This window comes from Narcine bancroftii, chromosome 9, assembly GCF_036971445.1.
Source record: "Narcine bancroftii isolate sNarBan1 chromosome 9, sNarBan1.hap1, whole genome shotgun sequence".
Taxonomy (NCBI): domain Eukaryota; kingdom Metazoa; phylum Chordata; class Chondrichthyes; order Torpediniformes; family Narcinidae; genus Narcine; species Narcine bancroftii.
The window spans coordinates 120109446-120136530 of NC_091477.1; the positions used below are offsets into that span (position 1 = coordinate 120109446).

Genomic DNA, 27085 nt, shown 5'->3' on the forward strand with positions numbered 1-27085 from the left:
CATGCAACATCTACAGGAAGGAAAAGTCAATGTTTTAGGCCTGAGCTTCAAGGTATTAGCAAAAAGCAGGGGGGAGGGGGAGGAGAGAAGAGGAGGGAGAAAGGGGCAGACTTAAAAGTGCAGGTTAACAGGCAAGAGATAGTAGATGGATTTACCATATGCAGTCGTGTAATCATCAAATTTCTTGGACCAATATTTCATGTCAATTTTTCAGGGGGGAGGGGGGGTCGACTTTGACATGGGTCAAACATTTGACCGTAATAATTACCTGCATTGTTCAAGGCGTCGGGAGCTCAGAGGCTGGGTCCAGGTGGTGAGTCCACGTCCAGGGCATTGGGAACTCGGATGGGTGGGTGCCCTAGGCCTAGGAGAGAGTCTGTGGACAGAGCTTCGGAGCTTGGATGGGTGGGAAGCCAAGCCCTGCAGTCAAAGCATCGGGAGGTTTGCTGGCAGACGTCAAAGCGATGATCCAGTCAGGGCATCGAGAGCTCCGGCGGGAGGGCAGCCAAGGTGACGGTCTGTGGTTGGGGCATGGGGAGCTCCCATGGATGGGGAAGGGGGTCAGGGACAACTTTACACTGGTCATACAAAAACATGATTTTTGGGGCAAAAGGGTCAACTATTACAGGGCATCGACGATTATACGAGTATATATGGTAAACTTTAAATTTCGGCATAGGGCACAGAAACATGCCCATGCCACCCAAATACTCCAATTAAGCTACAACCCCTATACATTTAAAAATGGGAGGAACGTGCAGTACCCAGAAGAAACACACGCAGATGTGGGGTGAATGTACAAACCCCTTACAGACAGCACCGGATTCAAACTTTGTACTAACCACGCTGCCCCAAATGGACCAGGATGTCATCAGGATTAGAAACCATCACCTATAAAGAGAAATTTGGACAAACTTGGGCTGTTTTCTCTCAAGTGTTGGAAGCTGAGGGGAGACCTGATGAAGGTTATCAAATTATGAGGGCATAGAAAGGATAGACATTGAGAATCTTTTTTGCCAGGGTAAAAATGTCACAGACGAGACGATATGCATTTAGCGGGGGGAGAAGGGGTGAAAGTTTTAAGAAGATGTGTGGACTAGCTTTTTTAAAAAAAAATCAGAGTGGCATTAGTAGTGGTGGAACTAGATACTGAACAGTATTTACAACCAAGCGGCTTCCTGATAGACACATGCAAGTTCAGGGAACATCACGCAGAAGTAGCAGAGTTTAGCTTTACCTTGGTGATTATGTTCAACACAAACACATGGACCAAAAGGCCTGCTTCTATGCTATTCTATTCTCACACACTCACTCAACTGTGAGGCCTCTATAAATTTCCATATTCACAATCCCATCTAGTTTAGTACAACCAACGTTTTGTCCCCACAGCCAAATAATTAAAATAGATTTTTGAATTTCTGGGCCACAAACATTGATCCCTATACTACCTCACTGGCCACAGTCGATCAACCTGGGAAGAATCTATTTTCTCTCATTGTATTCTGTTCAAGTAGATTATCCCCAGATGTGCTCTAACATTGTTGACCAGTTCTACTAGTCACATCCACAATGAAATTCAGGATTAGTCAAGCAAGATATTTATTTCATTATTCAATATTAACTCTGCTCAACTGCATTATACTTCACAAGATTATATTATTTGGTCCTTCGTTCTTCTCCAGCCTCGCCTTAAATAGACAGCAAGTTTCACATTCCCATTGCTCTTTGGGGGAAGGAAATTTCTTCTGAATTCTCTTCTGGATTCCTTGGTGACTGCCTTAATAGTCTCTAATTATGCTCTTCCCAACAATGAAACATTCTCTGCATCTACTCTTTCAAATCCTTTCATAATTTTTAAAAGACCGCTATTAGTTCTCGCCTTGAAGCTCTTTTCACTCGAGAAAAAGAGCTATTCTGTTCATGCTTTGTTGTTGACAAGTTTACCCTTGCATTTCTGTCATTGTCTTTATGAACCTTCTCTACACTCTCTCAAAGTCATTATATCCCTTTTATAATTATTCTCCGCAATTTCCCGACAGGATCTCACCACCGACATATCTTTCCCTTCTCTCGCCTTTCTGCTTCCTGGAGTGATCGTGCTTCCAACGATTCCTTGCCAATTAATCCCTTGCTTTCAATCGACCTCTGGCTCCTTCCCCAAAAATGCACTAAGTGCTACACCTGCACCTCCCCCTCAGGATTCCAAACAGTCCTAAGTGAGACAGCATTTTACCTATGAATATGTAGGGGATCATTTACTACATCTAGTGTGGTTTCCTCTGCATCACACAAGAGTAGACACAGAATTGGAGGGGGGAAACAAATAGAACTTTAAAAAATTAATAAATAAAGATCACTTCACTGAGCACCTTCATTCCATCTGCTACACACAGCCAGGATATCCCAGTGGCCAGCCACTTCAATACCACTCCCCATTCCCACAATATCATCTGTCCATGGCTAAATACACTGCCAAGTTCAGGTTCAAGGTTCATTTTATTGTCATGCATGTTAAAAATGTGACCTACATGATATACTTTAGCTTTTGTCTGCCATAAGGCAAGGAGTTGCCATGAGCCCGGCACCCCTGACAATAGGAAAGAGTCCCTTCAGTCATCGAGTGCCCATGGATTTGTCTCCAGTGCTCCCGCAACCTCTGCAGCTGCACAGACTCCTGTTTGGTTCATCGGCAACCCAAACTCCACATCCAAACCTCCAATATGATCAGGTCACCTTCAGCACCAGAGGTACTTCGGGAACCTTTTTGCCCTCAGTACCCTCTCAAAATCCCAGTTCTGATACCTGGTAACGACGAGCCACTCTCCAGCAGCCCATGAAGGTCCCCCAAACGCAAGTCCCCTGCAGCCTTTGTCTGCTGCAGTGATCACCATTGCGTTGGGTCTTCAGCTGCTATGCCCCTCGCTAGTGTCCGCTGTGATCACAGTCCTGTAGGGTCACCTCACATTCTTCTCCTTTTCAACCGGGTGTTACACCAGCCTGCTGCTTCCCCCAGAGTCCACATACCGTCATGGTCACTGCCTCTCACAGGCATTGCCATCAGTCACCCCTTTCTGTCTCAGCAGTCTCCAACCAGATCTCAAATTTCCAGTGACCTCCTCTATTTGTTAAACACCCCCTCCCTTCATTTATCTTTCTCTCTCTGGCTTCATTGATCCTTCTCTTCCCCTCCTCCATCCTCTCTCCATCTAACCCACCCACTTCCTTCCCTAAGCTACCCTCAAGCCCTATCATCTCTTAGCCTTCTTTTCCCCCTCATATCCCAGACAACCTGTTGTTTTGGAAAGCAAAAGATGAAAGAAGTCGGAGGATTTGGTTGGGAGCCAAGACAGAGAGAGAGAGAGAGAGAGAGAGAGAGAGAGAGAGAGAGAGAGAGAGAAAGAGAAAGAGAAAGAGAGAGAGAGAAAGAGAGAGAGAGAAAGAGAGAGAGAGAAAGAGAGAGAGAGAGAAAGAGAGAGAGAGAGAAAGAGAGAGAGAGAGAAAGAGAGAGAGAGAGAAAGAGAGAGAGAGAATTCAGTTCTACTGTTCAGCAGAAGCAGCTGGGACTGGAACAGGACAAGCTGGCAAACTTGTAGAAAAAAAACCCTATTTGGAAGACGGGTTGTGAGTGCTTAGTTCAGCCTGGTCAAAGCCCTTATGGTCCATACAAGAGGAGAGGACTGGCTGGCTAATGTTTCACTTGAAATAAGAGAAACAGGAACCCTGTGATGACCTGAAAGAAAGAGATTATCATCTGGAAAACCTTGTTGGGGCAAGTTTCTTCGGCAAGACATTAACGTGGCTGATTATAAGGAATCAGTTTGTGTCCAGCGAACAACAAATCTCTCTCTGAAAAGAACCTTCATGAGCAGTAACCATTTACCTTTCAAGCACCAAAGCCCAGTGAAATTCATAAATGTTAAATTTTGTGCACAGTATGTCTATAACCAGTGAACTTGGAGGAATGAGAAGTGAGATTGAACTGTGAATTAAAGAACTTTTCTGAACTTACATACACGTGCGCTTAGTATTAGAAAGGGATTGTTAAGTTAATGGTAATAAGATAAAGTTTGATCATTTTGATGTTTAAAGATAATTAAAAGCAATTTTTGTTTAAGTATCCATTTGTCTTGGTGAATTTCTGTTGCTGCTGGGTTCTGGGGTCCTCTGGGCTCGTAACTCATCAAGAAGTTCTCTGGACGGAGGAGTCACGTGATGGAGTAGTGGCCGGACGGTGAACTCCAGCCCTCTCCAGAAAAGTCGGGAAAAACAAGAGAAAACACAAAGGCACAGAAATAAAAGTTACAGAAAAGTGAGTATAAAGGTGGAAAGAAGATGGCGACAAAAAAAGAAAAATCGAAAGCAACGGTAAGAAGAGAGGAAGAGAAGACAAAGGAGGAAAAATGTGAAGGCCTTACCTGTCCGAAGAGGCCCGCTGCGGAGAGAGAAACCCGCTCCCTCAGGTCGGTAAATAATGGACTACAAAAATGGCTCACAGAGCCTAGTAAAAGTGCGCAACCGCGCATGGGCGATACTTCGCGCATGCGCGATGCGAATGAAAAAAAACACACCGACGGGAGGGGGGACCAGCTGGGGAGTCGATCTCCACAGCCGGCAACGACAGCTGCAGAACACCTGCAGCAAGAAGAGACCACAGAAGACAATAGAAACAAGAAAGAAGAGGAGGAAAGGGCACCAAAGAAACAACAGATGGTCAACCCAGAGGAAGAGGAAGAGTACGGTGAAATAGAAGAAGAAAAGAAAGGCAAGGTAAAGGATATACTTGCTCTTATTAAAGGATACATGGAGCCATTTAAAGAATGGCAAACACAGGAATTTAAGGATTTAAGAAAAAGAATAAACAACACAGAAGAGAAAATAAATAAAATGGAGATGACCTTAACAGAAATGGGAAAAAAAATGGACAAGATGGAAGAGCGGGCAGTAGCAGCAGAAATGGAGGTAGAAGACTTAAAAAAGAAATTGGAGAAATCTAATAAAAAAACTAAAGAGACACAAGAACTACTAGCTCAAAAAATAGATACAATGGAAAACCATAACAGAAGAAATAACATAAAGATAGTGGGCCTTAAGGAAGAAGGCAAGAATATGAGGGAGTTTATAAAAGAGTGGATCCCTAAGACCCTAGGATGTCCAGAACTACAGCAAGAATTGGAAATAGAAAGGGCACATAGAGTATTGTCCTCTAAACCACAACCACAACAAAAACCAAGATCTATTGTAGTAAAATTCCTAAGATATACTACAAGAGAAAAGGTACTGGAGAAGACAATGGAAAAAGTAAGAGAGGGCAACAAACCACTGGAGTATAAAGGGCAAAAAATCTTCATTTATCCAGATATAAGTTTTGAACTCCTAAAGAAGAGAAAAGAGTTCAATACAGCAAAGGCGATTTTATGGAAGAAAGGGTATAAATTTATACTAAAGCATCCAGCGGTATTGAAAATATTTATTCCAGGACAACAAAACAGACTATTCTCGGATCCAGAAGAAGCACGAAAATTTGCAGAACAATTACAAAAATAGACTGAGGGAGGAAGACGGGTAATGAGAGTTAAAATGATCACGATTGATATGTATGTGGGTAAAGACAAAAATAGACTGAGGGATGAAGACGGGTAATGAGAGTAAAAATGATCACGATTGATATGTATGCGGGTAAAGAGGTATAAGAGTGAATAGAGACAATGAGCATACATGAATGTATCTGTACTTAGAGGAAAATATAGATAGTATAGACAAGAATTAATAAGGGAAGGTAATGGAATAGAGAGAATAAGGAGGGAATTAAAAGAGTGACCTTTGTGACATATGAAAAGTGAAATCTTTTCTGGGGGAGGCGGGGTGGGGGGAAATAGCGGTCACTGCAAAATCAGTTGACGCTTGCGAGTGGATTCGCAAATCCAAATGGAGAGGGGAGATGTGGTTGTCCGACAAGGGATAAAGGACAACTCAGGAGGTGAAGGGGAGATTGGGGATAAATAAGATAGAAATAGGAGAATAAGGAAAATGTTGGATGTTGTAGGAATGTTGTCTTATAAAGAGTTGAAAATAAGAAAACAGAAATGGAAAAGGAGGAAAGGTAATGATGGAAAAACGGAAAGAGAAGATAAACAAAATATAAAAGGGCTACGCTGAACTATATGTCTTTAAATATTAATGGAATACATAACCAAATTAAAAGGAAGAAATTACCAAATTTAAATGAATAAATGTATTCCATTAGAATAAATAACATATTGGTTAAGAAATAATATTGAAATATTCGAACAAGTATAGGAGCCTTACATTAAATACAATAGCGAAAACCTACCGGGGACAAACATTACCTAAGTTGATGGAAGGAGAAGGAAAGAAAAGAATGGACTCAGTAGAATTTCTGGTGTAATTTTGTTGAATGACAACATTGTCTGACTGGCTTAATGCAACCTAGATTGTATACCTAAAATGGATGAGAGGGGGGGGTGGGGGGGTGGTTTGGGAGGAAAGGGGGGGGGGGGGGGAGAAAAAGTCACTGTATATGTGTGAAAAAGAAATAGTGTATATCATGGCTAATGTGATTTATGGTGTGAAAAATAAAAAAAATTTTAAAAAAAAGTTGTCTGGACTGGAGGACTTGAGTTATGAGGAGAAATTGATAGGATGGAGCAAAGAAGACATAGATTAGACCTGATCACAAAATATTGGAATTAAAGTATGCCCATTGACCATCAAGGTATACAAAATTGTCAGAATCTTCTTCACATGGTAACGGGAACAGGGTTAAGATGCCAGGAAGGAGTTTTAAAGATGATCTGATGGGAAAGTTGTGATTTTTTTTTAATTCAAAGTGATTGAGATGTGGGACTAGTAAAAACAATGCTGGGAAAACTCAGCAAACCAAACAGTGTATTTTATATAAGCAAAGATATCTAATCAATGTTTCTTCATCAAGACATGTAGGGCTCCCTGTCAGGAGACGTGGAGTGGGATAACATTGCAGTTTTAATGGCAAGTTTCAACAGGCACTCAAATAGGCAAGGCACAGAACGGTACAGACCTAATAGAACTTCTGTATATGGGCAAAAAGGTTCAGCAGGGACATGATGTGGTTCAGGCATATGTCAGCACTCCACAACTCAATATCTCTAATCCTGTTCCCAATTCAAGAAAATTTAAAAAGATCTCCTCTAATGAAATTCATGCCAGCTTTTCATTATTCAATAAGGTCTTTAAGGGTGCAGGAGATTTCCCCCTCCCCCCACCCCTCGGTGCTCTTACATTTTTATTTCCTATCACCTGCATTATCAAGACTGTTTCCAGAAAAAATAGAGATTAAATATGTAATAATCCCTCTGCTAACTCTCCAGATTATTTTGAAACATAGAAGAATACCTGCAAAGAGGACTGAAACTTTTCTTATTTCAAGTACCACTATCTGCATCAAGCACTCGCAGGTCACCCGAGATATGGTATGGCACATTCTGATGGATAGAAAATATCTTTCCCTTAATGTGTCACAGCTGCAATTCCAAGAGAGCAATTCCAAGTGATGCTCTGTTTATCACACTCCATGTGACTGTATGACAGCTGATCAGTTTTATGCAGAAGGCTCCTAACTCAGAAGAAATTGACTGACACAATCCCAAGTACTTTTGACAAAGCATTGTTCAGTCAGCTGTTTAATTTGTGGAGAGTTGAACAGCGTCACCTTGGGCTGGATTTGATCACGCAGATGAAGGCCAAGGTCTAATCCACCACATCACTCAATTTACGCATGGTATAGATACATGACACATCTTAAGATGACGGAAAGAACTTCCACTTATCATTCCTTTCATTGCCTCACATCCCCCTAGATCACATACTTTTCGAGCATTGTTACTTTAGGAAAATTTGGAAACAAAGCAGCCACTGTAAGAGTTGGAAAAAACTACTGGAAGAACTCAATGGATCAAAGCAACAATGGAGAAAAAGGTGTAGTCAAAAATCAATCATCCCTTCTCCTCCATAGATGTAGATCAACCGGCTAAGTTCCTCTTTCAGCTTGATTTTCCAGAATCTGCAATCTCATGTTAGCATAATAAAACCCAATTAACTGCAATAAGAAACATGGCCAAATAAACTTCTTTACTATGTCAATTAAGCAATAAACATTGACCAGAAAATACTTGCTCAAGTTATTTACAGGATGTGTCCGATAGGATCAGCACACATGTTCCTTAGCCAGACGATCGCGAGTTTGCTGGTTAAAGTACCATCCTGAACCTAGACCACAAAAATCTATACTGCACTCTATATGTCCACTGCAGCAGAGTGCAATGCAGGCAAGGAAACGTTAAATCAAGGCCCTGTGTTTCTCTTACAGGGGAACATGAATAATCCCATGTTACAGTTCTGTATAACAACTCATAGCTAAGCCATTTCTCTGAACATTATTAACCCTTTGGACTCAGTGTCCTGGATACAAAAACACCAGATTTTGGGGGCCAATAAAAGGGGGAGGGGGGGTGGCATCGACTATTACACAGTATCAATAATTACACGAGTATGTATGTCATTGTGAAAGGTTAAAAATGGCTGGAGTCCAAAAAGTTAAAACAGATTTTCTGCCTATAATATTTTACTGTGTTAGTTGCCCTGCTTAAATCAGCTGCCGCATGACCAATATCAGACCAGGGATTACAATTAACAAGTATATTGCAGTGCTTGGGAATACCCTGAAAGGCATCTGCAACTTTTCTCTCTTAAATTCAAAGTTGATACATACCTTTGAAAGCAACCTCTTTCTCTGATTACTGAAGTTGAAACGTTCTTTCATTTCTTCAAGATATCGTTTTAAAATTTTTTCATCAGATGTTCCTGCATATTTACGGCTTAGCTGCAAATAGCAGCGCCATTTGGCTGAATCAAAGCCCCAGTGGCAGGTTCTTTTGTCTGGTAACCTGTGCGAATGCAGCACAAATTTCTGGGGAGAAAACATCATATGGCAGTCCAGACACTGAATACAGGCTGCATCAGGGTAGTTGTAAAACTGCAGCACAAATAATCCTTGGCATTTCCCAAGACACCAATGCTCGACCTCAAAGCTGGAGCCAGCACCATTCTGCAACTGGGAAAGGCACAACTTTCCAGGAAGTCTATTGGCATCAGGGGGGAGAACACTAGGATGAACCAGGGCATTACATAACCGCTGAGCATCAGTCTGGGTTATAAGTCCACATGATGGAGCGTTAGAAGGCAAGATACCCAGGACCTTGAGAATTTGTAGTTGTTCTGCTGTACACCTTGAGCAATAAATGTATAATTCATCACAAACAGCGTTGATTTGTTGCAGAGAGAAGTCCCGAAGGACTGAATTTAAGACCTGAGGCAAACACAACCTCTTCTCTCCACCAACCACGAAGCACGAAATAGTCTCCATCTCCAGCAAGGTGTGAGTGAGTTCAGTTGAACTATCCGAAGGTATAAGCAGTGGACCTGGCAGTGCAGGAGGCGATCTCATAGGGACAAGAACTCCGGGTGACATACATTCTTGGGAATAACGAGCTGAGAATGCCGCTGGCCCGCCAAGAGAGCTCTGGCTGCTGAGATGGAATTGCGCCAAGGTGTGTTTCAGGGCTGGGTTAAGATCCAATGGTCGAACTGCTGAGAGCAGGCATGCTTTTGACATAATCGTATCTGAGCACACTGTCTCCTCTTCGCCTAGCGTTTGCCCGCGCTCCTGTTTTACTCCGTGGGTTTTGGGCACATTTGTAATTCTATCATCCAATTCTTTCCGTGTATTGCCCCTCTCTCTTTTCTCACAAACAGGCTCTTTTTTCACCATGACTTCACCCAAAGATACTCTCTCCATTATCCTCAAAGCTCCTTGTGCACTTGCCATCTTTACTGGAAAAAGAGCCAATGTGTTTTTTTTTAAAAAAGGTTCCCAGACACAATATTGAATTGCTGGTAAAAAAAAAATCAGACAATGCTCTTCTGTGTATGTGTCATCATGTTGTAGTCACGCATCACTGACTAGAAGGCTGCGAACAATTTCTCGATCGTCTCTGTATTACTTCAGCTGAAGGATCGGTTTTCACTGCTTCCCACGTTCAAATATTTTCGCTGCCTTAATCCCTTCCGACCATCCGCAGACTTGCAGAGAGAGACCACACGCACAGGCACCCAAACTGGATTTGCTCAGCAGGTGGCGAGCCGACCTGCCTTTGTATTCAATTTCTCAGCACCGATTTTGGTCTTCGGGCAGATGGAAGATCTGAAACGTCCTTTACCTCCTCCGAGCGCTGGAGACCTGATGAGTTCCACCAGTATTTCTGTGTCTTTACTACAATCACAGTGTCGGCAGACGTTCGCCTTCTACTCCAGATGGAAGAAAACACACCTTCCAACCAAAAAGCACGGATCCAAATTACTATTTTCACGTGGGATGCGCCAAAATGCACGCCAAACAGTCCCACTCCTGAATTTAAATGAGCTTCTCCAGTTCCACCACTGACTTTTTAGGGTATTATCTTCCCCACCAGCTGCAGATCCCTTGAAGACTGGTCTCGGTCTCCTTTATTGAATGGAGAACAGGAGGGGGATGAGTAGAGGTCTTCTTCCTGGTGGGCTGGGATGTCTGCCGACCGGAACCCCCGCTGGTGATGCTGCGGCCGGCTGCGCTTGTATTCCCAATGGGACTTCGAGCTACGAGTGGGAGGGACGGGAGAGGGGAGGAGGAAGGGAGAGGGGAGGAGGAAGGGAGAGGGGAGGAGGAAGGGAGGGGAGGAGGAAGGGAGGGGAAGAGTCAGGGGCAAGGGGGTGGGGCAGAGGAGTCTGGAAGGGAAGGGGGAGTGAGGGGGTGGAGGGAAGTGGAAGGGGAGGGGGAAGAAGGGTGGAGGGGGAGAGGGGGGAGGGGAAGGGGGTGGAGGGGGAGAGGGGGGAGGGGAAGGGGATGGAGGGGAGGGGAGGGGAAGGAAGGGGGGTGAAGGGGAGGGGAAGGAAGGGGGTTGAAGGAAGGGGGGTGAAGGGGAGGGGAAGGAAGGGGGGTGAAGGGGAGGGGAAGGAAGGGGGGGTGAAGGGGAGGGGAAGGAAGGGGGGTGAAGGGGAGGGGAAGGAAGGGGGGTGAAGGGGAGGGGAAGGAAGGGGGGTGAAGGGGAGGGGAAGGAAGGGGGGTGAAGGGGAGGGGAAGGAAGGGGGGTTGAAGGAAGGGGGGGTGAAGGGGAGGGGGGGGGCTAGGCTTGTGATTGACGTCTGACAGCCAGGCCCGTCCTGCTCCCGGTGCGACCCTCTGGGCCCTCAGGGGCTGGGAGTGGAGGCGGTCACTACCTTCCCCTCAACTCCGGCCTCCACCTCCTGCACCCCCGCCCCTGAACCACCGTCCTGGGACCTTCCCCGGTCTCCCCCCGTCCGCGGGTCGTGATCGGGGCTCGCTCCCTCCTCCTCCTCCTCCTTCTCAGCGACCCGCTCGCCCCCTTTCCTTGGACACCGCTGATGTCACCGCCGCACAGAGAGCGCCGACGTCAAACGCCGCCCGCGCGCAGGGGACGCCCACGTCAGCACGCAGGCGCGTCGCCGGAGCGAGCTCCCTGCGGCGCGCGCTCGTGGGGCCGGGGCCGTCACGTGATCCGTTCACCCCGGCCTGTGAGAGGAGGAGGAGGAGGATTCCCAGAGCCAAGTGGGCAAACCCCTCCCTGCACTGAAGGAGGGAGCACAGAGTAAGGGAGAAAAGATTGAAGGGGTCCTGACTTTTCCAGAGGGGGGAGGCAATGTCAGGTCAAGTCCAGATTCATTGTCTAAGTGCATACATGGCATCACATACTTCTTCCCTGCAGGGCCAGGCTGATCTACCAAGTGGACTTGAACCTAGAAAGGAATGCAACAAGTGTCAACCTAGAACTGCAAAGTGCGGGTCCTTAAATGAGCCCCTGATTGAGTTTGTTGTGGAGGGGTCTGATGGTGGAGGGGGAAGGGGGGGTGGGTGGGGGGGGGGGGGCCGCTGTTCCTGGACCTGGTGGGTGCGCGTCTTGTGGCATCGATTCCAGCAGCGAGAACAGAGTGTGTGCTGGGTGGTGCGGATCCTCGATGATGGCTGCTGCCCTCTTGTTCCCCGACCAATGACTTGGACAGAGAGTCAAAGAGCACAGAAGCAGGCCCGACTGGTCATCTCGATCAATGTCTGGATGATAAGTTGGGAAAGTGCATCAGCAAGTTTGCAGATGAAAAAGTAATGACCTAGTCAAATGAGTCCTTGAAAGAGTCTTGGGACTATATGGGGGGGAAAAAAGGACAAAAGTGCCACTCACAATATGGAGGGGGGGGGGGGGAACGACAAAAACTCCCAATGACTTACCTGTTTTGCACAAAGAAAAGCAACAACGTACGGTGAGGCCTGCGATGAGAATGGAGCTGAGGGCTGGCGTGGCCGCTGTCCCTGAGATCAGTGGGTAGCCTCCACTGCCACAATGAAGTGCGCCGCACCCGGTTGAGCGGGACGATGACGCTGAAGGAGAAGAAACCGGAAGTCCGGCCCAAAGTTGCGCGCGCCCGTCCGAATCGGCATCCGAGGCAGAGGGTTCATCTTCAGAAAGTGACCTGGGTGATGATGAAAACTATTCATAAGGTACAAGTCAAGCTACTAATTACTCAGTGAACGTGAGTAATGTGATTATATTTAAAGAAATTAGAAGTATGAAGCAAGATGTGAGAGAGATGAAAATGGAAATAAATAAAGAGGCTACGAATACATTGAAGAAGCACATGGAGAAAATAAATCAAGTTCAGACAATAAAAGAAGATGTGGAACAAGTTAAAGATAGAGTTTCTCAAGGTGGAAAATAATGAGACTGCTTTGACCATGATCAATCAAAAACTTTGTCAGAAGGTGGATATGTTGAAAAATTATAGTAGAAGAAATAATATTAAAATTGTGGGTCTGAAAGAGGGGGTGGAACAACAAGATATGCTTTGCCTTTTTCAACGATGGATCACAGAAATACTTGGACAAGAGCACTTTGTGGGAGATACTGAGATTGAAAGGACTCACAGGGCTCTTAGAAGAAAACCAGCCCCAGGTCAGAACCCACATTCAGTTTTGGTAAATTTCCTGCCCTATTAAAACAGGGAAAATGTTTTGAGAATGGCTGCTCAAAAGGTTTGACAGAGACAAGGTCCAATTGAATATGAGGGGAGTAAAATTTTATTTTACCCTGACATAAGTGAAGGTTTGTTAAAAAGGAGAAAAGAATTTAATCCTGTGAAGAAGAACTTCTGGGAGAAAGGATACCATTCATTTTTACTGCACCCTGCAACCTTGAAGATCTCCTTGACGAATTGTCAAAACAAATTCTTTGTGAACCATCTGGAAGCAGATGAATTTGATCAATGTCTGCCAAGATTACGAACCAAATAAAAACCTTGAAGTCTGACTGTGGCATTTAATGTTCAGAATAAATTTTTTTTTAAACTGGAATAAGGAGTTAATTTGTTTCTGGAATGTTTGATTTAAAAGAAAATTTGTGATAAATTTTAAGTGGGGGGTGAAGGAGGGTGCTAACTACTGCTGATTTATATGTGCATATGTGACCTCGGTCTCAGCCCGCACAATGGAGGGTAACAGTGTTGCTGCTATTGGCAACGCAAGTCAGGGGGGATTTTTTTTCTATCGTTATATAGCATTATATTTTTGAATGAGTTTTATTTTACTATATTTTTGTATTTTTTTCCTATCTTTGGGTCATCAGGAGGGTTGCAAAGGCACACAATAGATGAAGAGAAGTGGAATTAAATGGAGGAATTTTGTTGGGAAAAGGTGATGGAAGTAGAGTGATAGAAATATATTAAGATGAATAAAATGATTAATTTTTAAAATTTTAACATAAATGGGATTAACTGGTCAATAAAGTGAAAGAAGATTCTTGCACATATTTTAAAAAATGGGAATAGATATAGCTTTTTGAAAAGAAACCCATTTAATAGAAAAAGAACACTTGAAATTGAAAAGAGACTGGGTAGATCATGTTGTATTCTCTTCATTCAATTCAAAATAAATACGAGTAGCAATATTGATAAATAAAAATCTTCCGCTTGATATTCAACATGTCAAAAGGATCCAGCAGGTAGATTTGTAATGATCCATTCTCAAATATTTTCTGAATTATGGACTCTTTTAATAATATATGCTCCTAATATTGATGATGACGTTTATTCAGGAAACTTTCCTTAATTTGGAAAATGAGGTGATTTTAATTTTTGTTTAGATCCACTGTTAGATAAATCTACAAGAGGAGTGGCAAGAAGTAAAGCAGCCAAGGCAATTTTGACATTAAAGAAAGCTTTGAATTTAATAGAGGAGGACACACCCTAAAGAAAAAGACTATTCTTTTTATTCCAGGATGCACAATCCATATTCTGCAATAGATTTCTTTCGACTCTCAGCACAGCTACAAGACCGAATACTTAATGTGAATACAGAGCAAGAAATTTTTCAGATCATTCACCATTGTTAATGCAGATTGAAATGCCTGATAAAGAGAAATTGGTTTATAGATGGAGATTAAATACTTAATAAATGTGTGAGAAAATGTTGATGGAAAGGGAAAATGTCACAAGTATCAATGCAAAAGTTATCATGGAAATATGAAGTGGGGGAACAACAACTTCCAAACTTTGACAATTATTATAAATGAGATTTATTGCATCTTTTTTTGAAGGAGAAAACATACTAGCGTGGATTAAAATAGAACTAGAACAAATTGGAGAAAAAAACAGCTGCTTCTTTTATTTATAAATGAAATTCAAAATTAATGATAGGAACTAAAGATACACCTCTATTAAAACACAGTGGATATCTGGGGTAAGATAGATGGGGAAATTAGAACAAGAGGAGGTATATCATCTAAAAAAGCTCTGTTCCAGAATAGTCCAATACCTTTTTCAAAAGATAATCAGTTTTTGAAACTATGGTCAGATAAAAGAATTAAAACCATTGAAGATTGTTATGACCAAGGGCAACTAATGTCTTTTCCACAATTGAAAAATAAATATGAAATAACTGGAAATATATATTTTTTGCTATTTTCAAATAAAAAGATATCTGAGAGATAAATTGGTGTCGGAGATATTATTACACCCTTGTAGTGAAGTGGAAATCCTTGGTTGACGAGGGTCTGTACGAAAATTTACTTCTGCAACCTTTCTTTTGTTACAAAGGGCAATTTCTAAACCTGGGCTTCATAAATCTAAAAAATGGGAACAGGATTTAAACATTACAATAGATGCTCAAATATGGGCAGATTTCTACAGAGATTGTATACACTTGGGGGGAGGTGAGATTGGAACAAGCGGTCATGAGTTAAGGGTTAGGGGGCAAAAGTTTAGAAGTAATATGAGAGAGGGCTTCACTCAGAGAGTGGTGGCTGAGAGGAATGACCTTCGAGAAGAGGTGGTTGCAGCAAGGTCAATTTTGTTATTTAAGAAAAAGTTAGATAGGTGCATGGATGTGAGGGGATCAGAAGGTCATGGGCAGGGTGCAGATAAGTGGGACTAGAGGAAATCACTTGAATCGGTATAGACTGGAGAGACCAAGATGGCCTGTACTGTACTATAATTGTTATATGGCTATATAGTAATATATAATACAATTAATGTATGATACAGACTAGTACGACAATTTCATGCATCATCTATACATTACGCCAATAAAATCAGATATATCAAAAATGTGTTTTAGATCCAGTGAGACTGAAGGTACATTTTTGCATTCTACACGGTCGAGCCCACAAGTGAGACTATTTTGGGTAAAAGTATGGAAACTATTAGAACAAATTATTATCTGCAAAATCCTGATTTATTTTTATTAATATAAATAGAAGGAACGAGATCGAAATTGAAGCTCTTACCAACTCAATTGTTAAAATAGTACTGGCCGTGGCGAGAAAGTGTATTGTAGTTACTTGGAAATCTGACTCTCCTTTAGGAATAGAAAGATTGAACACAGAAATTCAAAAGTGTATTCCATTAGAAAAGATAACATATAATTTAAGGAAAAAAAATAATTCATTTTTATAAATGTGTGGCCCATATATACAAAAATTAGGTGTTATTGTTTAATTTTATCTCTTTCAATTTGCTGGAACCTACGATAACTCTCTGGAGGATGAGTAAAGGAATTATATATTGATAAAATCCTTGGAGCCCTGAACCCCATCCTAGCACAATCCATTAGTTCTTTCTTAGTTCTTTCCTTCTTTTTCTTTTATTATGTTACTATATAATCTCAGAATATGTTAATATTTTTAATATTATTATTGTTGTGGAGGTTGGGGTTAGGGAAGGATTATTCAGGCAAAAGGGTATTTTTTTTGTAGTTAGAACTGATTTGTTTAATATGACAAATGTATAAAGATGTATGTATACTGCATGTATGGAAACTTCAAAATAAAGTATTAAAAAAACAAGTTTGCAGATGACCTAAAGATTAGAGTTGGTGCGGACAGTGAGGAAGGCTTTCAAAGCTTGTATAGGAATCTTGACCAGCTGTAAAAATGGACTGAAAAACGGCAGATGGAATTTAATGCAGACAAGTGTGAGGTGTTGTATTTTGGAAGGACAAACCAAGGTGGGACAGACACGGTAAATGTTAGGGCACTGAGGAGTGTGGTAGAACAGAGGGATCTGGGAATACAAATACATAATTCTCTTAAAATGTCACAGGTAGATAGGGTTGTAAAACGAGCTTTTAGCATATGGGCCTTCATAAATCAAAGTATTGAGTTTAGGATATTGGATGTTATCGAAAAGTTGTACAAGACAAGTATTGGAATATTTTGTGCAGATTTGGTCACCTAACTACAGGAAAGATGTCAATAAAATTGAAGGAATGCAGAGAAGATTTAGTAGGATCTTGCCAGGACTTCAGTAACTCGTTGCAGGGAAAGACTAAACAGGTTGGGACTTTACTTTAGTGTAGAAAAATGAGGGAAGATTTGATAGAGGTCTTTATGAGGGGTGTAGATAGACTAAATGTGAGTAGGCTTTTTTTTTTTTTTTTTTTTTTTTTTTTTAAATTTTTTTATTTTTCACACCATAAATCACATTAGCCATGATATACACTATTTCTTTTCACACATATACAGTGACTTTTTCTCCCCCCCCCCCTTTCCTCCCAAACCACCCCCCCACCCCCCCCTCTCATCCATTTTAGGTATACAATCTAGGTTGCATTAAGCCAGTCAGACAATGTTGTCATTCAACCAAATTACACCAGAAATTCTACTGAGTCCATTCTTTTCTTTCCTTCTCCTTCCATCAACTTAGGTAATGTTTGTCCCCGGTAGGTTTTCGCTATTGTATTTAATGTAAGGCTCCTATACTTGTTCGAATATTTCAATGTTATTTCTTAACCAATATGTTATTTTTTCTAATGGAATACATTTATTCATTTAAATTTGGTAGTTTCTTCCTTTTAATTTGGTTATGTATTCCATTAATATTTAAAGACATATAGTTCAGCGTAGCCCTTTTATATTTTGTTTATCTTCTCTTTCCGTTTTTCCATCATTACCTTTCCTCCTTTTCCATTTCTGTTTTCTTATTTTCAACTCTTTATAAGACAACATTCCTACCACATCTAACATTTTCCTTATTCTCCTATTTCTATCTTATTTATCCCCAATCTCCCCTTCACCTCCTGAGTTGTCCTTTATCCCTTGTCGGACAACCACATCTCCCCTCTCCATTTGGATTTGCGAATCCACTCGCAAGCGTCAACTGATTTTGCAGTGACCGCTATTTCCCCCCACCCCGCCTCCCCCAGAAAAGATTTCACTTTTCATATGTCACAAAGGTCCCTCTTTTAATTCCCTCCTTATTCTCTCTATTCCATTACCTTCCCTTATTAATTCTTGTCTATACTATCCATATTTTCCTCTAAGTACAGATACATTCATGTATGCTCATTGTCTCTATTCACTCTTATACCTCTTTACCTGCATACATATCAATCGTGATCATTTTTACTCTCATTACCCGTCTTCATCCCTCAGTCTATTTTTGTCTTTACCCACATACATATCAGTCGTGATCATTTTAACTCTCATTACCCGTCTTCCTCCCTCAGTCTATTTTTGTAATTGTTCTGCAAATTTTCGTGCTTCTTCTGGATCCGCGAATAGTCTGTTTTGTTGTCCTGGAATAAATATTTTCAATACCGCTGGATGCTTTAGTATAAATTTATACCCTTTCTTCCATAAAATCGCCTTTGCTGTATTGAACTCTTTTCTCTTCTTTAGGAGTTCAAAACTTATATCTGGATAAATGAAGATTTTTTGTCCTTTATACTCCAGTGGTTTGTTGCCCTCTCTTACTTTTTCCATTGTCTTCTCCAGTACCTTTTCTCTTGTAGTATATCTTAGGAATTTTACTACAATAGATCTTGGTTTTTGTTGTGGTTGTGGTTTAGAGGCCAATACTCTATGTGCCCTTTCTATTTCCATTTCATGCTGTAGTTCTGGACATCCTAGGGTCTTAGGTATCCACTCTTTTATAAACTCCCTCATATTCTTGCCTTCTTCATCTTCCTTAAGGCCCACTATCTTTATGTTATTTCTTCTGTTATGGTTTTCCATTGTATCTATTTTTTGAGCTAGTAGTTCTTGTGTCTCTTTAGTTTTTTTATTAGATTCCTCCAATTTCTTTTTTAAGTCTTCTACCTCCATTTCTGCTGCTACTGCCCGCTCTTCCATCTTGTCCATTTTCTTTCCCATTTCTGTTAAGGTCATCTCCATTTTATTTATTTTCTCTTCTGTGTTGTTTATTCTTTTTCTTAAATCCTTAAATTCCTGTGTTTGCCATTCTCTAAATGATTCCATGTATCCTCTAATAAGAGCAAGTATATCCTTTACCTTGCCTCTCTTTTCTTCTTCTATTTCACCATACTCTTCCTCTTCTTCTTCCTCTGGGTTGGCCATCTGTTGTTTCTTTGCTGCCCTTTCCTCCTCTTCTATCTTGTTTCTATTGTCTTCTGTGGTCTCTTCTTGCTGCAGGTGTTCTGCAGCTGTCGTTGCCGGCTGTGGAGATCGACTCCCCAGCTGGTCCCCCCTCCCGTCGGTGTGTTTTTTTTCATTCGCATCGCGCATGCGCGAAACTTCGCGCATGCGCGGTTGCGCACTTTTGTTCGGCTCTGCGAGCCATTTTTGTAGTCCATTATTTACCGACCTGAGGGAGCGGGTTTCTCTCTCCGCAGCGGGCCTCTTCGGACAGGTAAGGCCTTCACCTTTTTCCTCCTTTGTCTTCTCTTCCTCTCTTCTTACCGTTGCTTTTGACTTTTCTTTTTTTGTCGCCATCTTCTTTCCACCTTTATACTCACTTTTCTGTAACTTTTATTTCTGTGCCTTTGTGTTTTCTCTTGTTTTTCCCGACTTTTCTGGAGAGGGCTGGAGTTCACCGTCCGGCCACTACTCCATCACGTGACTCCTCCCTCCGAGTAGGCTTTTTTTTCACGGAGGGTAGGTGAGAAACAAACCAGAGTGCATGTGTTAAGGGTGAAAGGGGAAAAGTTTAGGGGGGAATATTAGGGGGAACTTCTTCACTCAGAGAGTGGTGGGAGTATGGAACAATGTGCCAGCTGAAGAGGTGAATGAGGGCTTAATTTTGATATTTAAGAAAAATTTGGACATGTAAATGGATGGGAGGGGTATGGAAGGCTCTGGACTGGGTGGGACTAGGCAGAATAATAGTTGCACAGACTAGAAGGACCAAAGGGCCTGTTTTCAGTATTGTAATGTTCTATTACAGCAATGGTTGGATGGGAGGTGTCAGAGAGTAGTGGTAGAAAATTGTTTGTCCAATTGGAGGCCGGTAACTAGTGGAGTTCCTCAGGGTTCGGTCCTGGGTCCACTATTATTTGTTATATATATTAACGATCTGGATGTAGGGGTAGAGAATTGGATAAGCAACTTTGCGGATGACACAAAGATTGGTGGTGTTGTGGACAGTGAGGTAGATTACCGTAGATTAAAAGGTGATTTAGGAAGGCTGGAGGTGTGGGCTGAGAAATGGCTGATGGAATTTAATACAGATAAATGTGAGGTGCTGCATTTTGGAAAGGCAAATTTAAATAGGTCATATGCATTAAATGGTAGACAATTGAGGAGTGCAGAGCAACAAAGTTATGGTAAATAGTACCCTCAAGGCTGATACTCAGGTAGATGGTGTGGTGAAGAAGGCATTTGGAATGTTGGCCTTCATAAATCGGAGTATTGAATTCAAGTGTAGGGAGGTTATGATGAAATTGTACAAGGCATTGGTGAGGCCAAATTTGGAGTACTGTGTACAGTTTTGGTCACCAAATTATAGGAAAGATATAAACAAAATAGAGAGAGTGCAGAGAAGGTTCACGAGAATGTTGACAGGATTTCAGGGTCTGAGTTACAGGGAAAGGTTGTGCAGACTGGGGCTTTTTTCTCTGGAGCGTAGAAGATTGAGAGGGGACTTGATAGAGGTGTTTAAGATTTTAAAAGGGACAGACAGAGTAAATGTGGATAGGTTTTTTCAATTAAGAAAGGGGGAGATTCAAACTAGAGGGCATGGTTTAAGATTGAAGGGGGAAAATTATAAGGGGAACATGAGGGGAAATTTCTTCACGCAGAGGGTGGTGGGGATGTGGGATGAGCTTCCGGCAGATGTGGTCGAGGCGGGATCATTGGTTACATTTAAAGAAAGACTGGATCGTTACATGGAGAGGAGAGGACTGGAGGGGTATGGACCGGGTGCTGGTCAGTGGGACTAGGAGGGTGGGGATTTGCTACGGCATGGACTAGTAGGGCCGAACTGGCCTATTCTGTGCTGTAATTGGTTTCGATGATCCATGCTGACCAAGATGGCTTCCTGAGTTTGTCTTGTTTGCCTGCATTTGGCCCAATGTATATGACAATAAACTCCATATCCTTAAAACCTTATCCTATACATCTACCTGTCAAAATACCTCTTGAGTGTTGAAACTTCCTGCCTCTGCACTTACTCTGGCAACTCTATGCCCTCTACTTCCCTACCCTCAATAAAAGGTTAGCTACCCCATCTCCGCCCATTATGATTATATTAACCTATACTAGCTCATCTGTCAGTTTCCTAACCCCAAGGAAAACTGTCCCACCATACTCATGCTTTCCTTATAATTTCTCCTCCAATCCAGGTAACATCTTTGTGAATCTTCTCTGCATCCTCCAGGATTATCATATCCTTCCTATAGTTTAGTGATTAGAATTATACACATATTCCTTGTGCTCTCTCCCAGTCATTCTCACCCTTATTTTGGCTATGGCCCCCTAGGGTCCCCTTCCCTGTGAAGCAGTCAAGTTTAGTTGGTTTCTTCTGTGCTTTTCTCCTATTGACTATATAAAAAACAAAAAAAATTACTTTATGATTTCAGCCCAAGCCCCCCTTAAATGTGCTGTGGCCCCCATTGAGAATCTAGCCAATATTTTGATCCAACTGTGCCATACACCTTCTTCACCATTCTATCTGTCTGTGTCATTACTTTCAAGGAACAATGTACTTTTACCCCAAATTCTTAATTTCATTCTGCCAGAGATGGGCTCGTGGAACCACGTACCAGGTCCAGGATCTGTGAGAGTGCTAATTGTGAGCAGGGCTTCTGAAGGGCCTCAGGCAATGACGGCCTTCTGATCCTATCAGAGGTTTGGGACCAGAAGCGCCGATTCAGAGACTGGAGACTGCATGGCTGCGGTGGCTGTGGGGGAGCAGCAGGCGAATTCCAGGGATGCTCAGTGTCTCTGAGGGGCTCCCTTTTGCTTCTCTTTCTCTCATTGGTGGGGACATTGGGCCAGTGGAACCCCTTTGTGTGCCTTTATGGCAGGCAAAACTTGACAAATTAGGTGCATTGATCACATGGCAATAAAGGAATCTTGAATCATCCTGACTCAACTCCACTCCAATTCTGTGGGTTAGCAGGGTGGTTGGAGGCACGTCAACGGGAAGGCCATAGATGCTTAAAGGAATGAGCTGATGGGTGTTGGGGCGGATCCCTTAAGAAGACCTCAGTCTGTTCCCGTTGCAGAGATGTGCCAGTGACCAATCACAGGATATTCCATTTATTTTCAGCAGGAGGCTTTGCAGACTTTTTTCCTGCTACGGCACCACCAGGAGACGGGAGTCTGTTTCAGGAAGCCTGGTATCAGACATGAGGACGATGTGACCATCCTCCACAGTATCAGGCTAGAAATTCCTCGTGGCCTCAATGGGATTTCAACATCTTTGGATCGTGAGTCCGGCAACACTGGGGTATTCAGTTCTTGTTTGAAGTACCTTCTTTCTTTGTTAATTTTGGTTGCTGTGTTTCCAGTTGTAAGAAGTGCATTTCTATTTAAATTAATCCATTGCTAGGCAACGCAATTTTTGTAAATCCTAAAGCTGGTATGCTAAATAAATTCAGATTAGATTGGATCAGATACTATTTATTGTCATGTAGTAAAACAGAAACAATTTTACACAAAATTGCCTTTAGTCTTCCATAAGGCAGACAAAGGTTTTCCATTAGCATTGCCTGGTTCCCCTTACAATCAGAAAAAGAAGAGCAAAAGAGAATCTCTTCAGTGTCACTGAGTGTCTGTGGATTTGCCTCCCACAGCCTCAATTTAATTCAAGGAGCCTAGAACCAAACCTCTGACACAATGAGGAAACCTTCAATGGCCAGAGCTCTTCCGGAGCTCTTCTTTCCCTCAGCACCCTCTCGAATCCCGGATCCAGTTACTGGTTCTCATCAGCCAGTCTCCAGCAGCCTGTGTGGGTTCCTCGCCCACAAGTCACCAACATCTGTGTATCTCTTTCTGCCATAGAGCCCTTCACAGGTCTATCACCATGGTCACCAACCTTAGCGTCGTCTCCTCTGCTTCTCCTTTTCTATGGGGGGGGGGTATTCTCCCTGTTACTGATGCCCTGCACAGTCTGCTGCTCCCCCAGGGTCCGATGCAACCCCTCATGGTTGCTACCGAACACAGGTGCCACCATCTTAGGCCCAAACCACGCCATTATAGGATTTTAAGTAAAACACTGTCAGCTTTTTTAACAGGCCGTTTAAAACCATCCTCAGTTGAACTGGCCAGTAGGACCCTGTGGGGGAGCACTGTGTCTCCACTCCCCTCTCCCCGCAGGTCAGCACTAGCGGCAATGCTGCTGTAGAGCAACTCTACGTCACTGCCATTTTTCAGACATCCCTTCCTTGGGAGAACATTTCAAGCATCATTTCAAAAATAGACTTAGATATGAACTAAAACTCGGAACAAGTTTTGCTTACAATCCTGGAGGAAACTCATGCTGGAATATTTCAGGAGATGCTGTTATATTGGGGCTGTTTAATTTTAAATATGAAAGATGGATATGTTGGTGCTGGCCATTGTATTTGTGCTCTTCCGTCTCTTCTTCCTGCCTGTCCTGAAAAAGAGCTTTTTTTAAAATTATTTAATTTAATTTAGTGATACAGCATGGTTACAGGTCCTTCTGGCCCACAAGCTCACGCTGCCCAATTACATCCATGTGGCAAATTAACCTACCAAACTCGTATGTCTTTGAAACGTTGGAGGAAACCAAAGCACCTGGAGGAAACCCACGCAGTCATAGGAAGATGTATGAACTCCTTGTGGACACTAGCATTGTAAAAGAGTCACATTAACCACACCTCACAAAGATAGTTGTTGACCTTTCTCTTTTAATCAATGAACACATCGAACAAAGGACCCCTTAATTTTTAATTTAGACATACAGCACGATAACAGGCCATTTTGGCCCACGCCTCCGTGCCGCCCAGTGACATCCAATTTACCTACAACCTCCTGTAAGTTTTGAACGGGGGGAGGAAACCGGAGCCCCTGGGAAAAACCCAAGCAGATGCAGGGAGAACGTACAAACTCCTTACAGATGGCGCGGGGTTCAAACCCTGGTCCTGATTGCTGGCGCTGTAAAGGCATTGTGCTGACCGCTATGCCAATGCAATGATATTTTTTGTGATTCTTTATTTATCGCACTATGAACCATATCAACCAAAATATTTACAGATGTATCTCATTAAATATACACAGTGACACTTTCTCTCTTTTCTCCCCATCCCTCCCTCCCCCTTCCTTCCCCCCTCCAAAACCAATAAATATTGAACATATAAAATAAAACAACATCTTTATACAAAAGAAAGACGTGTCATCTACTTATACACTTTAAATCTGCAATTATATTTTTAAGGATCTTTGTTACTATCCACTACTTGGTGCAAGCTCATCTTAGAAACTCATCAATTGTTGCATGGATTCAGGCTCAGATCCTACCCAATCCAAAGGAAGTGCCCCATGTTCACTCCAAGGGTGACTGGTCTTCTCTGAACCCTTGGATCAGAATCCACTTCCTCCTTACAGTTTGTTTCAGTTATCTCTGCCCATATTTCCAATGCTGTTTCTGCCAGTCTTCTAGAATGATCAATGACGCTTCTGACATTGTCCATCCAGGGTAGTGGATTCTCAATCTAGTCATCATTGCAACCACTAAAGTTGAGGGACCTTTAGCCCCCAGCATGTTTTATCAATCACCTGGTGTCACATTCATTCTTCAATAAGGTTAGCTTCTTTTCCCAACGTGCTCGTGGAACTCTAACAGTGAAGATCAAGACTCCTTTACTCTCATGTACACAAAATACAGAGAATTGTTTTTCCTTTGTTTTCCCTATAAACGCAAAAAGACACCATTAGTCCAACTCCCATATCAGGATGGCAAAGAGAAATAAAAAAGTGTCCCTTTGGAGATACTGAGTGTCCGTGGATCCCGACACCTCCTGCGATTCCTTAGCCACATGGCCTCCTTTCTGGTCCAGCGGTGAACTGAAGCTGCAGGTGCCCCTTGCCAACCTCTTCAGGAACTACGCTCACCACAGCACCCTCACGGATCCTGGACCCGATCCCTGGTTCCCAGCAGCTGACCTGCTGCAGCCTGCACACTTACCAATCCTGAGCCCCTCGCGGGTCTGCTGCCATGGTCTCCTACACTGTGGGGTCCTCTCCCAGGGTTCTCCTTCAGGTGGCCTCAGAACTGCATGTTCTTGTACATGACAGAATTAATCTCAATGATAATAAATGAACCATGTGCAAAGGTTGTGACCTAAATCAAAATGATGAACTAATTGCCAATGGCACCTTTTTGTTTTTGGAGCTGACCATGAAAGGAAGTGAAATTACCTCAACTGCTGTTGAATTATTCCCACTCCTCAATTTCATGCCTCATTCACTCCACCCATCATGTATTGGGCATTCACCTTCCTCATTGTACATCAAACCTCATTATAGACCCCTCCATCATCCTTACAAGCTCTGCCCCATCTTAGGCTCCTGCACCAAGAAAATCCTTGTCAATATTGCCCCATTGCCTTTAGATGTGCTGGGAAAAATGATTCACCCATTCTCCATAAATAATTAATCCAGCCTCCAATTCATCTGCACCAAGTGCGCTGATGCCCCAGCCTCACCCTATTCATACCTGCCTGGGCTATTTGCTCAAAGCAGGCGTGGCTTTGTGAGAGCGTGGATGATTCAGTTCTCTCGATGGGTTTCGCCTCTTTAGATACTGGGTGCTTAGGAAATATCTTGATGGCCCTTGAGATAAATTCAGAGTTGATTTAATTGTCCATACTTAATCTCTATCTCTGATTAGTCATGCAGACCTGTTTTGCAAGTCATCTCTTGGTAAAGCAGCTTTATCGCAACATGCCTCTCTAACACACAAAGATGTGCCTTTAGTTAAAGAGGGAAAGACACCTTCACAGGTGTGTCACTGAGAACATAAACCTGTCCAGAAGTAAACTGAATAAACAATGTGTTCTGGATTTCCTGCATCTGGAAGATCCAATAAATGTCACCACCTCTTTGCTGATAATTTACTCTGCTTCTGGTTTCATAATGTTAATTTGTTTACATACGCATTGTTAACGTACAATGCACCAAAGTTCTTGCTTGCTGCAGCTGAACTGACAGTTGGTTAAAAAAAATAAAAACAACTAAACAAAGCAATAATCTATTTAAGTTCAAGATTATTATCCGATGTAGAAGTTCAAAGGATGAAACAACATTCTCCGGTCCTCGGTACAACACATTGCAAACACACATATAGATATAACATGCAGACAGACAAACAAACGATACATATGCACAGTACATATACACAAATATTAAAGTAAATAAATTGGAGGTTAGCACAACGCATTTAGAGCGCCAGCGATCAGGACTGGGGTTCAAATCCTGTGCTGTCTGTAAGGAGTTTGTACTTTCTCCCCATGTCTGCATGGGTTTTCCCCGGGGGCTCCAGTTTCCTTACTGTTTGAAACGTACCGGGGTGGGGGGGGGGGGGGGGGGTGTAGGTTAATTGGATGCAAATTAGATGGCATGGACTCATGGGCCGAAATGGCCTGTTACCGTGCTGTATGTCTAAAGTTTTTTTTTAATTACACTGAACAGCAAATATTTTTCTTCCTAAACACTTTTGGGTATATTTTATAGATTTTGAACTGCTAATCATGAAAATCTAAAATTTTCCATTACGCATCATTTTTTTCAGATGTGATCTATTGTTGGGATTTCCTATTATATTTTAAGTCTGTTTCACACGGACAAAACCACGAAGTGCAACATGTCATTAAAATTTTATTTTCTGCATTCGCACTTGGACATCTTCCCCGCTGATCTTGGTGCAGTCAGTGACAAACACAGTGAAAGGTTTCACCAGGACATTGCGACCATCAGGGCAACTGGAATCCATCAGTGCTGGCCGACTATTGTTGGACACTAACATGAGAGGCATCAGATACTGAATTCAAATGAAAATTTGTACAGCATCATTATGCGATTAAACATGCTAAATTCAATAGTTTAATGTTTCTCCAACTTTCTACATGATACAGCAAATCTGAAATTATCTTTGAATTCAGCTTGAAGTTGTCTATCATAATCTCTAATATTTCATCAGGAAGCAAACCTCCTGAAAAAAATTATCTAGTGTTATCAATCATTTCACTGAATGAAAAGCTTGACAGTGGTGCAGCTGTAGAGATCGTGGA

General features: G+C 42.4%; 1 protein-coding gene and 1 long non-coding RNA gene across 3 annotated transcripts in view; one reads left to right on the forward strand and one right to left on the reverse strand.

Annotated features, from left to right (window-relative positions):
* The window catches only part of skila (SKI-like proto-oncogene a), a 98871-nt gene extending 88089 nt beyond the window's left edge, over positions 1 to 10782 (reverse strand). For both annotated transcript variants that reach the window (XM_069897520.1, XM_069897519.1), the window contains exon 1: positions 8768 to 10782. In XM_069897520.1, coding sequence (XP_069753621.1) covers positions 8768 to 9883 — 1116 coding nt within the window. In that variant the 5' untranslated portion in view covers positions 9884 to 10782. The remainder of the gene's footprint in view (positions 1 to 8767) is intronic.
* A 459-nt stretch (positions 10783 to 11241) lies between these two features.
* Positions 11242 to 26893, forward strand: LOC138742732 (uncharacterized). The gene is made up of 3 exons (XR_011344378.1): positions 11242 to 11699; positions 22102 to 22281; positions 26587 to 26893. It is a non-coding gene; the product is annotated as an uncharacterized lncRNA (long non-coding RNA).
* The last annotated feature ends 192 nt before the right edge of the window (positions 26894 to 27085 follow it).